General features: G+C 44.0%; 1 protein-coding gene across 7 annotated transcripts in view; it reads right to left on the bottom strand.

The window, feature by feature from the left end:
* Window positions 1-4,779: 4,779 nt before the first annotated feature.
* LOC137278174 (NAD-capped RNA hydrolase NUDT12-like) overlaps window positions 4,780-13,897 on the bottom strand; it is a 31,065-nt gene continuing 21,947 nt past the window's right edge. For all 7 annotated transcript variants that reach the window (XM_067810367.1, XM_067810364.1, XM_067810360.1 and 4 more), the window contains 2 exons: window positions 5,384-5,535; window positions 4,780-5,232 (listed from right to left, as the gene is read on the bottom strand). In XM_067810367.1, coding sequence (XP_067666468.1) covers window positions 5,071-5,232; window positions 5,384-5,535 — 314 coding nt within the window. In that variant the 3' untranslated portion in view covers window positions 4,780-5,070. The remainder of the gene's footprint in view (window positions 5,233-5,383; window positions 5,536-13,897) is intronic.

The following is a 13,897-nucleotide window of genomic DNA, read 5'->3' as shown; positions in this document are numbered from 1 at the left end:
GTTCACACTGCCTTTATCTTATAGATCTCAGATGAAGGGGACTTGCTTGTATGTCTTCGTCGGGTTTTGCCTGTCTACACACCTCGCAGAAACAGCTATGCTCGACAGACGTGTGAGTTTATTACTATAACTTGGAGATAGATTACAGTGTCATTTCACAAGTCAGTTTCCAGTCAGTTGATTGGTGGCCTGGTCCGTGTCGTACCAATGGCATAGGTCCATGGTCATGCGCACAGTCGCCGACTCGTTTGTCAAATCTGGAGTATTTAGTTATCATAAACGAACTATTTCGGTTCATTATTCATTCGCCGAGGCCCATACATCAAGCTCTAAGCTGAATGAGCAGAAACTAGGAGGTTTATGACTGTTGTGTAGATGTTGCAGCTGTCTTCATCATCTGCGGTGTGTTTGTAGTATAAGGCCGACGTGGCTTGGTTCGCCTGTTTTTGAAACATCACTCCCCCGGTACGGAATTAGGCAAGGACACCGACCATTTACAATCCCTGAATACGCCGTTATAAAGATTCATGCATCTTAACTACATGCTTACCATAACTGACCCGTGATGGTCCGGGGGTAGAAAAGGCCTTCAGCAACCCATGCTTGCCACAAAAGGGATCGAGTGGTCAGGCTCGCTGACTTGGTTGACATATGTCCCAATTGCGCAGATCGATGCTCATGTTGTTGATCACTGGATTGTCTGGTCCAGACTTGATTATTTACAGTCCGTCGCCATATAGCTGGAATATTGTTGAGTGCGGCGTAAAACTAAAATCACTCACTCACTTACCATAACTTACTTTGTCCTACTGTCACTGTCAGATCCGAGGCGACGTCATTTCTTGGGTTCCTGGAGAAGACGTCCCAGATTTGTCGGTTTCCCCGCCGACCAAACAAGCAGCAGACGCCCCAGACACCATCCCCCCAGCCAGGGTCAGCGACTTTCGGGTGACCAGATATGACGTTATAACACAGATCGTGACACTGACATGGACAGCTCCCGGAGATGATGGCCACATAGGAACCGGTGCGTGTAAGAAGAGAACAACACAACAGTCAAACATGGTTGATATCCGTAGCCAATATGTTTCAATAACGTTTTTCCGCATTATATTTGTGGTCTTTACTAAAAATGTAGTCTATAAAAGTATTAGTGCAGATTGAGTCATTTAAAACGTGCTTTACAGTAGGAATCATTTTCAGTAAGGTTAACTTCTTAAAAAATACACCCTGGCTTTTTAGATACTTACGCCATCAGTTTAACTGTCTTGACTATATGATCTAGACAACCCTAGTGAACCCAGTATGTGTTTCAGCCAAGCGATATGACCTTAGGATGGCAGAGTCCCGGGCACAGGTACAGACTAATTTCACGGCGTCTCCAAAGGTGGAGCCAGGTATGGTTTTGATCGGGCGCCTAACACCCAACGTATCCGGAACAACAGAGAAAATAACGTTTCATATTCCAAACAAGGCCATTTGGAAAGAGTATGTGTTTGCTCTGAAGACGTTTGATGAGGCAAACAACGAATCCCCCGTGTCTGTAACATCCCCCCTTTCTCATTCATCACCTCTGACTCACATGACAGCAGCAACAACAACGGTAGTGGCAGCAGTGGGGACAAAAACGGCTACGACCCCAAGACACCACACGGCGAAGTCACATCAGTCCCAGATGTCACCTACTGACAAGAGACCAGACGTTGGCGTCATTGTTGGGGGTTCACTCTGTGGCGTGGCCGGTGCTGCAGTGGCCACAGGGCTAGTGATCAAGGTGTTGCACAAGAAAAACACGAAACTACAACCACACCCATTGGAAGCCAAAATGACGGAACCGTCAGTACCTCGTGAAAACTTTGCCAGTATCGATTAAACCCAATAAGCAGGTCTGAACGGCACCTGTAAAATGATGTATGAATCAAACAGATACAAAACAGTACATCGCAATACACATCACCTAATGCTCGATGTCAGTGTTTCCTTTCCAAATTACATGTTGTGATAAATATGACAAAACTTTTAAGTTACAGATGAAGTAGGATGTGTCTAATGTCCTTCGACATCTGGTAGTCAGTCAGCTCAGATCGGGGTATTGATAGCCATGTACACTGGAGAACGGACAACACGGACTCGGAGTACAGGACCTTGCATAAGTAAGGCAATCTTGAGGCCTCATCGAAGCAGTGTCTATGTTTGTTGCAGACTGGAATCAAACGTGTGTGCAGTTATCTCACACTTGATCTGACAATACGAAAAACATTTTCAATAACTATTTCTCCGTAAGATCCAGTGACTGGACTCAATTCTAAGACTTAAATCTCGTCATCTCAGGTCTACACCTATAATTGTTAATTTCATTGTCTGGTCGATTTCAGAACTACAGATATCGGTATCACTTCTTCCAAGAGGTCATGTTCTTCCTACACATGTGGAACACAATGAATATGTAACCGCGTTTGGACGTACCCACGTGTTGTTCAGTGTTTACAAACTTAAAGCAAAGAGCACGATATATTTCGTTGTCACTTAACCTGCTAAATATATTATACTATTTTGCATAATGTTGGTGTTTTTTGAGAGTTTTAGTTTGCACCATATTTTATCATGTCAGACTGGCTCATGAATGTATTCCTGAACAAACTGTACCATATTTCCTTTGCAGTAGTGTTATACAAGGTCTTGGGCACATAGTGTGCAGCTCAGTGAAATGGTTGGCTAAGATTGGGGTCGTGTTCGGTTTTGCCAGCCTGGTTTCTAAGTGATGACTTCGTCAAATATCCAGATTTGTATGCTAAACTCAATTCAGTTCCTGTCAAATAGTTTCGGTCTTCATACGACGATGAAGTTTCCAGGCGTAGGTTTAAGTAGGCAATAGACTGCTGACACCGTGACAGCACCTTGTCACATCACGAGAACCAGCTGAGGAGATTAACTTGTCCAGGATATATGCAGTAATAAGTAGTTCCCGCTCATTGGTTGCCTTCTCTGGTAACAACACTACAGCTGTATACTGATGTTATCTTAAAGGTGATTCATCTGTGTCATTAATTATTAAATGTACACCTGCAGAAAATAACACACAAGAGTTTGTGCTCAGGTAAAACACATTAACTGCACACTTCAGAGATTACAGTGAGGGAATGTTTGTAGTGTATGTGCAAGCAGTTCTAGCGTTACAGATATATGTGGATGTTGATACAACCAGGGAGCCTATATGTTATAGAGTATCCCTGATACAACCTTTCCCAGAGGTGTTTCTTTGGATACAGATATTGCAACGTTCAGGGTCACATGTCATTGACCGGTTCAATTGCAATGTTCAGGGTTATGAAATGTTCAAATGCTGAAACATTCAGGGTCAAGAGAGGTTCAAATGTTGTAATGTTCAGGGCCATGAGAGGTGCAAATGTTACAATGTTTGGGGTCACGACCACAGGCGCTCGTATCAGTGAGAGAATTAAAGATTTAAAAAAAAATGAAATAAATATTTTGAGATGATCACTGACTTGAACGCTTCACAGTACATTATAATATTGTACTGTGAAGCGTTTCAAGTCGGGGGTCATCTCAAGATTTTCATATTTTAAAAATAAAAAACCTTTAATACTAGCAGTGACACGAGCGCCTGTAGCCATGACAGGTTAAAATATTGCAGTGCTCAGGGTCACGACAGGTGCAAATGCTGCAATGTTCAGGGCCATGAACAACATGTCCATGTATTTTATGAAGTGATATATTTCTTCAATACATCACCTTTCCATATGTTCACACATAAACATCTCTGCCAAGTGCAAGAACTAGCTATATGTTAACTTAGTCACATCACCCAATCGCAACCAGCCACAAGAACTGATTGTATGTTAACTCCGTGACATCACCCAATTGCAACCAGCTGCAAGAACTATTTGTGTTAACTCAGTGACATCACCCAGTTGCAACCAGCTGCAACAACTGGTTGTATGTTAACACATCAACATTTCACGGCCAGGTGCAAGAGCAGTCTTAGTAAACTTATCCTCAGTACTTTTCGTTACACTCCACCACTGAGTCTAACAAAACCTAGTAGAAGGTTGCGTCAGGTAACCTTTGAGCGACCAATGACCGTACAATCAAACGCAAGATGGTTAAATAGATTTAACCAATCAGACAACGGCTACTATTTAGGCATCGGAGGGACTTTCAATATATTCAGGTCACTGACACTGATCTCTCCACAAAATTCCGCATATAACACAGTTATTTGACCTGCAGTATATACGCTTTGGGGTTTCTGTTGATATGGTTACCATTAGCAAATATTTCTGCAAGATAACATTCTTGAATATTGCCCAAAACACTGTTTTCAGCGACTGTTTACTCAGCGTTGTCATGGTTGTACATACGCATCACCCGGAAGCGAGCGTACGCTAAATAGCATTCGGAATCGTTCGGGTACGAACCTTTTCGAGATAAAAAAGTTCAAAGGTTACCTGACGCGACCTCCCATAAGGTTTTGTTAGACTCATTGGTGGAGTGTAACGAAGTACACTGAGACGAAGTTTACTTAGACTGGGTGCAAGAGCTAGTGCTAATGATATCTCCCCACAAAGAGCAAGCCCTGGCCGTATGTTAATGAAGTGATATCTATAAACCAGACAGACATGAACACTGTCCACATGTTTACACACTGACATCCCAGATCATCAAATGCCATTCCTGCCAATAAATTAATGCCACATCTAACAACCAGGTGCAGAAACATGTGGTAAAACACACCTATTTGAACAAAAACACATAATGTACATGTTCCATAATTTATTACTTGAATACATGTATACTGTTTATATATATGCACCTCTATCACAGATGGGAGTTCCACGAGGACATTAACATTCCATTTACATAAACAAACATGGTAATAAGGTATTAAAATAAATCTTCAATAAAAAGAATGAATTCTGTAAAAGTGGGACTAAAATATAATTAATAGTCAAAGCGCACATTATTTTTCATAACCATTTTGTGATTTAGTAGATGATTGTCAATTCATTCCCAGATACCCCTGTCATACAGTCCCCCATCAGGTGGTTGCTACAGGTTGCTTGTGTTCCCGACCCATGTCCTGATGAGCTGGTGAGCTATAGCCTGTTTTGGTGGAAGGAAGAGGCCATCTGGGTGCTGATGGGTGATCATCTGGACAACCTCTGGCCTCGTGAACCACTGGGCAGCCTCCAGCTCATCATCATTATCAAGCTGTAGAAAGAACATCAGAAGTTTATCATGATGATCAGGGAAAACTGATTGTCGTTAACTTCCATTCTTCTGAGGGAGAACATTCCACAGACATAAATTACAGAACTCATCTTATGTATACTATACTGACAGACTAGCCTTTCAGATTTACCTTGATGGTTTCTGTCTTGGCATGGGTAATGCATCCCAGCATGAGAACAGCCGGGAAGGGCCATGGCTGACTGGAGTGATACTCCACACGGCCTACTTGTATCCCACTCTCCTCCTCCACCTCTCTCCTGCAAGTGTCCTCGATACATTCACCTGGACAAAAACAAATCTACACTCTGATACAAGCCAGCTTTGTGTCTCCCTATGCACCATTATACTGTTGACGTGGAGGTCATGGTACAGTCTGATACAGGCCAGCTTTATGTCTCTCTATACACCATTTCAGTAACTGACACTGTTGACGTGGAGGTCATACTATTGTCTGATACAGGCTAGCTTTGTATCTCACTATACACCATTACAGCACCTGACAATGTTGACATGGTCATGCTACTGTCTGACACAGGCCAGCTCTGTGTCTCTCTATACACCATTATAGTAACTGACACTGTTGACGTTGAGGTCATGGTACAGTCTGATAAAGGTCAGCTTTGTGTCTCCCTATACACCATTATAGTAACTGACACTGTTGACGTGGAGGTCATACTACTGTCTGATACAGGCCAGCTTTATGTCTCTCTATACACCACTACAGCAAGTGAAACTGTTGACATGGTCATGCTACTGTCTGATACAGGCCAACTTTGTGTCTCTCTATACACCATCACAGTAACTGACACTGTTGATGTGCAGGTCATGGTACAGTCTGACACAGGCCAGCTTTGTGTCTCTCTATGCACCATTACAGTAACTGACACTGTTGATGTGTAGGTCATGGTACAGTCTGATACAGGCCAGCTTTGTGTCTCTATACACCATTATAGTAACTGACACTGTTGACATGGTCATGCTACTGTCCGATACAGGCCAGCTTTGTGTCTCTGTATATACCATTACAGTAACTAACACTGTTGATGTGGAGGTCATGGTACAGTCTGACACAGGCCAGCCTTGTGTCCCTCTATACACCATTACAGCAAGTGACACTGTTGACGTTGAGGTCATTCTACAGTCTGACACAGGCCAGCTTTATGTCTCTCTATACACAATCACAGTAACTGACACTGTTGACATGGAGGTCATGGTACAGTCTGACACAGACCAGCTTTGTGTCTCTCTATACACCACTACAGTAACTGACACTGTTGACATGGTCATGCCACTGTCTCATACAGGCCAGCTTTGTGTCTCTCTATACACCATTACAGTAACTGACACTTTTGATGTGGAGGTCATGGTACAGTCTGACACAGGCCAGCTTTGTGTCTCTCTATACACCATTACAGTAACTGACACTGCTGATGAGGAGGTCATGGTACAGTCTGACACAGACCAGCTTTGTGTCTCTCTACACACCATTACAGTAACTGATACTTTTGACGTGGAGGTCATGGTACAGTCTGACACAGGCCAGCTTTGTGTCTCTCTATACACCATTACAGTAACTGACACTGTTGACATGGTCATGCTACTGTCTGACACAGGCCAGCTTTGTGTCTCTCTATACACCATTATAGTAACTGACACTGTTGACGTTGAGGTCATGGTACAGTCTGATACTGGCCAGCTTTGTGTCTCTCTATACACCATTATTTTTACTCATACTTTTGATGTGGAGGTCCTGGTACAGTCTGATACAGGCCAGCTTTGTGTCTCTCTATACACCATTACAGTAACTGACACTGTTGATGTGTAGGTCATGCTACTGTCTGATACAGGCCAGCTTTGTGTCTCTATACACCATTACAGTAACTGACACTGTTGACATGGTCATGCTACTGTCTCATACAGGCCAGCTTTGTGTCTCTCTATGCACCATTACATTAACTGACACTGTTGATCTGGAGGTCATGGTACAGTCTGACACAGACCAGCTTTGTGTCCCACCAACACCATTACAGCAAGTGACACTGTTGACGTTGAGGTCATGGTACAGTCTGATACAAGCCAACTTTATGTCTTTCTATACACGATCACAGTAACTGACACTGTTGACATGGAGGTCATGGTACAGTCTGACACAGGTCAGCTTCTTTGATTCTCTATACACCATTACAGTACCTGACACTGTTGACGTGCAGGTCATGCTACTGTGTGATACAGGCCAGCTTTGTGTCTCTCTATACACCACTACAGCAACTGACACTGCTGATGTGGAGGTCATGGTACAGTCTGACACAAGTCAGCTTTGTGTCTAACTATGCACCACTACAGCAACTGAAACTGTTGACATGGTCATGCTACTGTCTGACACAGGCCAGCTTTGTGTCTCTCTATACACCATTATAGTAACTGACACTACTGACATGGTCATGCTACTGTCTGACACAGGCCAGCTTTGTGTCTCTCTATACACCATTACAGTAACTGACACTGTTGACATGGTCATGCTACTGTCTGACACAGACCAGCTTTGTGTTTCTCTATACACCATTATAGTAACTGACACTATTGACATGGTCATGCTACTGTCTGACACAGGCCAGCTTTGTGTCTCTCTATACACCATTACAGTACCTGACATTGTTGACATGGAGGTCATGGTACAGTCTGATACAGGCCAGCTTTGTCTCTCTATACACCACTACGGTAACTGACACTGCTGATGAGGAGGTCATGGTACAGTCTGACACAGGCCAGCTTTGTGTCTCTCTATGCACCATTACAGTAACTGACACTGTTGATGTGTAGGTCATGGTACAGTCTGATACAGGCCAGCTTTGTGTCTCTATACACCATTATAGTAACTGACACTGTTGACATGGTCATGCTACTGTCCGATACAGGCCAGCTTTGTGTCTCTGTATATACCATTACAGTAACTAACACTGTTGATGTGGAGGTCATGGTACAGTCTGACACAGGCCAGCCTTGTGTCCCTCTATACACCATTACAGCAAGTGACACTGTTGACGTTGAGGTCATTCTACAGTCTGATACAGGCCAGCTTTATGTCTCTCTATACACGATCACAGTAACTGACACTGTTGACATGGAGGTCATGGTACAGTCTGACACAGACCAGCTTTGTGTCTCTCTATACACCATTACAGTAACTGACACTGTTGACATGGTCATGCCACTGTCTCATACAGGCCAGCTTTGTGTCTCTCTATACACCATTACAGTAACTGACACTTTTGACGTGGAGGTCATGGTACAGTCTGACACAGGCCAGTTTTGTGTCTCTCTATACACCATTACAGTAACTGACACTGCTGATGAGGAGGTCATGGTACAGTCTGACACAGACCAGCTTTGTGTCTCTCTATACACCATTACAGTAACTGATACTTTTGACGTGGAGGTCATGGTACAGTCTGACACAGGCCAGCTTTGTGTCTCTCTATACACCATTACAGTAACTGACACTGCTGATGAGGAGGTCATGGTACAGTCTGACACAGACCAGCTTTGTGTCTCTCTATACACCATTACAGTAACTGATACTTTTGACGTGGAGGTCATGGTACAGTCTGACACAGGCCAGCTTTGTGTCTCTCTATACACCATTACAGTAACTGACACTGTTGACATGGTCATGCTACTGTCTGACACAGGCCAGCTTTGTGTCTCTCTATACACCATTATAGTAACTGACACTGTTGACGTTGAGGTCATGGTACAGTCTGATACCGGCCAGCTTTGTGTCTCTCTATACACCATTATTTTTACTCATACTTTTGATGTGGAGGTCCTGGTACAGTCTGATACAGGCCAGCTTTGTGTCTCTCTATACACCATTACAGTAACTGACACTGTTGACATGGTCATGCTACTGTCTGATACAGGCCACCTTTGTGTCTCTCTATACACCATTACAGTAACTGACACTGTTGACATGGTCATGCTACTGTCTCATACAGGCCAGCTTTGTGTCTCTCTATGCACCATTACATTAACTGACACTGTTGATGTGGAGGTCATGGTACAGTCTGACACAGGTCAGCTTTGTGTCCCTCCAACACCATTACAGCAAGTGACACTGTTGACGTTGAGGTCATGGTACAGTCTGATACAAGCCAACTTTATATCTTTCTATACACGATCACAGTAACTCACACTGTTGACATGGAGGTCATGGTACAGTCTGACACAGGTCAGCTTCTTTGATTCTCTATACACCATTACAGTACCTGACACTGTTGACGTGCAGGTCATGCTACTGTTTGATACAGGCCAGCTTTGTGTCTCTCTATACACCACTACAGCAACTGACACTGCTGATGTGGAGGTCATGGTACAGTCTGATACAAGTCAGCTTTGTGTCTCTCAATGCACCACTACAGCAACTGAAACTGTTGACATGGTCATGCTACTGTCTGACACAGACCAGCTTTGTGTCTCTCTATACACCACTACAGTAACTGACACTGTTGACATGGTCATGCCACTGTCTCATACAGGCCAGCTTTGTGTCTCTCTATACACCATTACAGTAACTGACACTTTTGACGTGGAGGTCATGGTACAGTCTGACACAGGCCAGCTTTGTGTCTCTCTATACACCATTACAGTAAATGACACTGCTGATGAGGAGGTCATGGTACAGTCTGACACAGACCAGCTTTGTGTCTCTCTATACACCATTACAGTAACTGATACTTTTGACGTGGAGGTCATGGTACAGTCTGACACAGGCCAGCTTTGTGTCTCTCTATACACCATTACAGTAACTGACACTGCTGATGAGGAGGTCATGGTACAGTCTGACACAGACCAGCTTTGTGTCTCTCTATACACCATTACAGTAACTGATACTTTTGACGTGGAGGTCATGGTACAGTCTGACACAGGTCAGCTTTGTGTCTCTCTATACACCATTATAGTAACTGACACTGTTGACGTTGAGGTCATGGTACAGTCTGATACCGGCCAGCTTTGTGTCTCTCTATACACCATTATTTTTACTCATACTTTTGATGTGGAGGTCCTGGTACAGTCTGATACAGGCCAGCTTTGTGTCTCTCTATACACCATTACAGTAACTGACACTGTTGACATGGTCATGCTACTGTCTGATACAGGCCACCTTTGTGTCTCTCTATACACCATTACAGTAACTGACACTGTTGACATGGTCATGCTACTGTCTCATACTGGCCAGCTTTGTGTCTCTCTATGCACCATTGCATTAACTGACACTGTTGATGTGGAGGTCATGGTACAGTCTGACACAGGTCAGCTTTGTGTCCCTCCAACACCATTACAGCAAGTGACACTGTTGACGTTGAGGTCATGGTACAGTCTGATACAAGCCAACTTTATGTCTTTCTATACACGATCACAGTAACTCACACTGTTGACATGGAGGTCATGGTACAGTCTGACACAGGTCAGCTTCTTTGATTCTCTATACACCATTACAGTACCTGACACTGTTGACGTGCAGGTCATGCTACTGTTTGATACAGGCCAGCTTTGTGTCTCTCTATACACCACTACAGCAACTGACACTGCTGATGTGGAGGTCATGGTACAGTCTGACACAAGTCAGCTTTGTGTCTCTCAATGCACCACTACAGCAACTGAAACTGTTGACATGGTCATGCTACTGTCTAACACAGGCCAGCTTTGTGTCTCTCTATACACCATTATAGTAACTGACACTATTGACATGGTCATGCTACTGTCTGACACAGGCCAGCTTTGTGTCTCTCTATGCACCATTACAGTAACTGACACTGTTGACATGGTCATCCTACTGTCTGACACAGACCAGCTTTGTGTTTCTCTATACACCATTATAGTAACTGACACTATTGACATGGTCATGCTACTGTCTGACACAGGCCAGCTTTGTGTCTCTCTATACACCATTCCAGTACCTGACATTGTTGACATGGAGGTCATGGTACAGTCTGATACAGGCCAGCTTTGTCTCTCTATACACCACTACGGTAACTGACACTGTTGACATGGTCATCCTACTGTCTGACACAGACCAGCTTTGTGTCTCTCTATACACGATCACAGTAACTGACACTGTTGACATGGTCATGCTACTGTCTGACACAGGCCAGCTTTGTGTCTCTCTATACACCATTATTTTTACTCATACTTTTGATGTGGAGGTCCTGGTACAGTCTGACACAGGCCAGCTTTGTGTCTCTCTATACACCATTACAGCAACTGACACTGTTGACATGGTCATGATACTGTATGACACAGGCCAGCTTTGTGTCTCTCTATACACCATTACAGTAACTGACACTGTTGACATGGTCATGCTACTGTCTGACACAGGCCAGCTTTGTGTCTCTCTATACACCATTATAGTAACTGACACTATTGACATGGTCATGCTACTGTCTGACACAGGCCAGCTTTGTGTCTCTCTATACACCATTACAGTACCTGACACTGTTGACGTTGAGGTCATGGTACAGTCTGATACAGGCCAGCTTTGTCTCTCTATACACCATTACAGTAACTGACACTGCTGATGAGGAGGTCATGGTACAGTCTGATACAGGCCAGCTTTGTCTCTCTATACACCATTACAGTAACTGACACTGCTGATGAGGAGGTCATGGTACAGTCTGATACGGGCCAGCTTTATGTCTCTCTATACACGATCACAGTAACTGACACTGTTGACATGGTCATGCTACTGTCTGACACAGGCCAGCTTTCTGTCTCTCTATACACCATTATTTTTACTCACACTTTTGATGTGGAGGTCCTGGTACAGTCTGACACAGGCCAGCCTTGTGTCCCTCTATACACCATTACAGCAAGTGACACTGTTGACGTTGAGGTCATTCTACAGTCTGATACAGGCCAGCTTTATGTCTCTCTATACACGATCACAGTAACTGACACTGTTGACATGGAGGTCATGGTACTGTCTGACACAGGCCAGCTTTGTGTCCCTCTAACACCATTACAGCAAGTGACACTGTTGCCGTTGAGGTCATGGTACAGTCTGAAACAGGCCAGCTTTGTCTCTCTATACACCACTACGGTAACTGACACTGCTGATGAGGAGGTGATGGTACAGTCTGATACAGGCCAGCTTTGTCTCTCTATACACCATTACAGTAACTGACACTGCTGATGAGGAGGTCATGGTACAGTCTGATACAGGCCAGCTTTATGTCTCTCTATACACGATCACAGTAACTGACACTGTTGACATGGAGGTCATGGTACAGTCTGACACAGGCCAGCTTTGTGTCTCTCTATACACCACTACAGCAACTGATACTGTTGACATGGTCATGCTACTGTCTCATACAGGCCAGCTTTGTCTCTCTCTATACACCATTATAGTAACTGACACTGCTGATGTGGAGGTCATGGTACAGTCTGACACAAGTCAGCTTTGTGTCTAAATATGCACCATTACAGCAAGTGACACTGTTGACGTGGAGGTCATGCTACTGTTTGACACAGGCCAGCTTTGTGTCTCTCTATACACCACTACAGCAACTGACACTGTTGACATGGTCATCATACTGTCTCATACTGGCCAGCTTTGTGTCTCTCTATACACTATTACAACAAATGACACTGTTGACGAGGATCTCATGCTAGTCTGACACAGGCCAGCTTCGTGTCTGTATACATGATCAACTGACACTGTTGACATGGAGGTCATGCTACTGTTTGACACAGACCAGCTTTGTGTCTCTCTATACACCACTACAGCAACTGACACTGTTGACATGGTCATGCTACTGTCTGACACAGGCCAGCTTTGTGTCTCTCTATACACCATTACAGTACCTGACATTGTTGACATGGAGGTCATGGTACAGTCTGATACAGGTCAGCTTTGTCTCTCTATACACCACTACGGTAACTGACACTGCTGATGAGGAGGTGATGGTACAGTCTGATACAGGCCAGCTTTGTCTCTCTATACACCATTACAGTAACTGACACTGCTGATGAGGAGGTCATGGTACAGTCTGATACAGGCCAGCTTTATGTCTCTCTATACACGATCACAGTAACTGACACTGTTGACATGGTCATGCTACTGTCTGACACAGGCCAGCTTTGTGTCTCTCTATACACCATTATTTTTACTCATACTTTTGATGTGGAGGTCCTGGTACAGTCTGACACAGGCCAGCTTTGTGTCTCTCTATACACCATTACAGCAACTGACACTCTTGACATGGTCATGATACTGTATGACACAGGCCAGCTTTGTGTCTCTCTATACACCATTACAGTAACTGACACTGTTGACATGATCATGCTACTGTCTGACACAGGCCAGCTTTGTGTCTCTCTATACACCATTATAGTAACTGACACTATTGACATGGTCATGCTACTGTCTGACACAGGCCAGCTTTGTCTCTCTATACACCATTACAGTAACTGACACTGCTGATGAGGAGGTCATGGTACAGTCTGATACAGGCCAGCTTTATGTCTCTCTATACACGATCACAGTAACTGACACTGTTGACATGGTCATGCTACTGTCTGACACAGGCCAGCTTTGTGTCTCTCTATACACCATTATTTTTACTCATACTTTTGATGTGGAGGTCCT

This window comes from Haliotis asinina, chromosome 3, assembly GCF_037392515.1.
Source record: "Haliotis asinina isolate JCU_RB_2024 chromosome 3, JCU_Hal_asi_v2, whole genome shotgun sequence".
Lineage (NCBI taxonomy): Eukaryota > Metazoa > Mollusca > Gastropoda > Lepetellida > Haliotidae > Haliotis > Haliotis asinina.
Note: the sequence above shows the minus strand (reverse complement) of the source record. Positions and strands in the feature narration are given on the sequence as shown.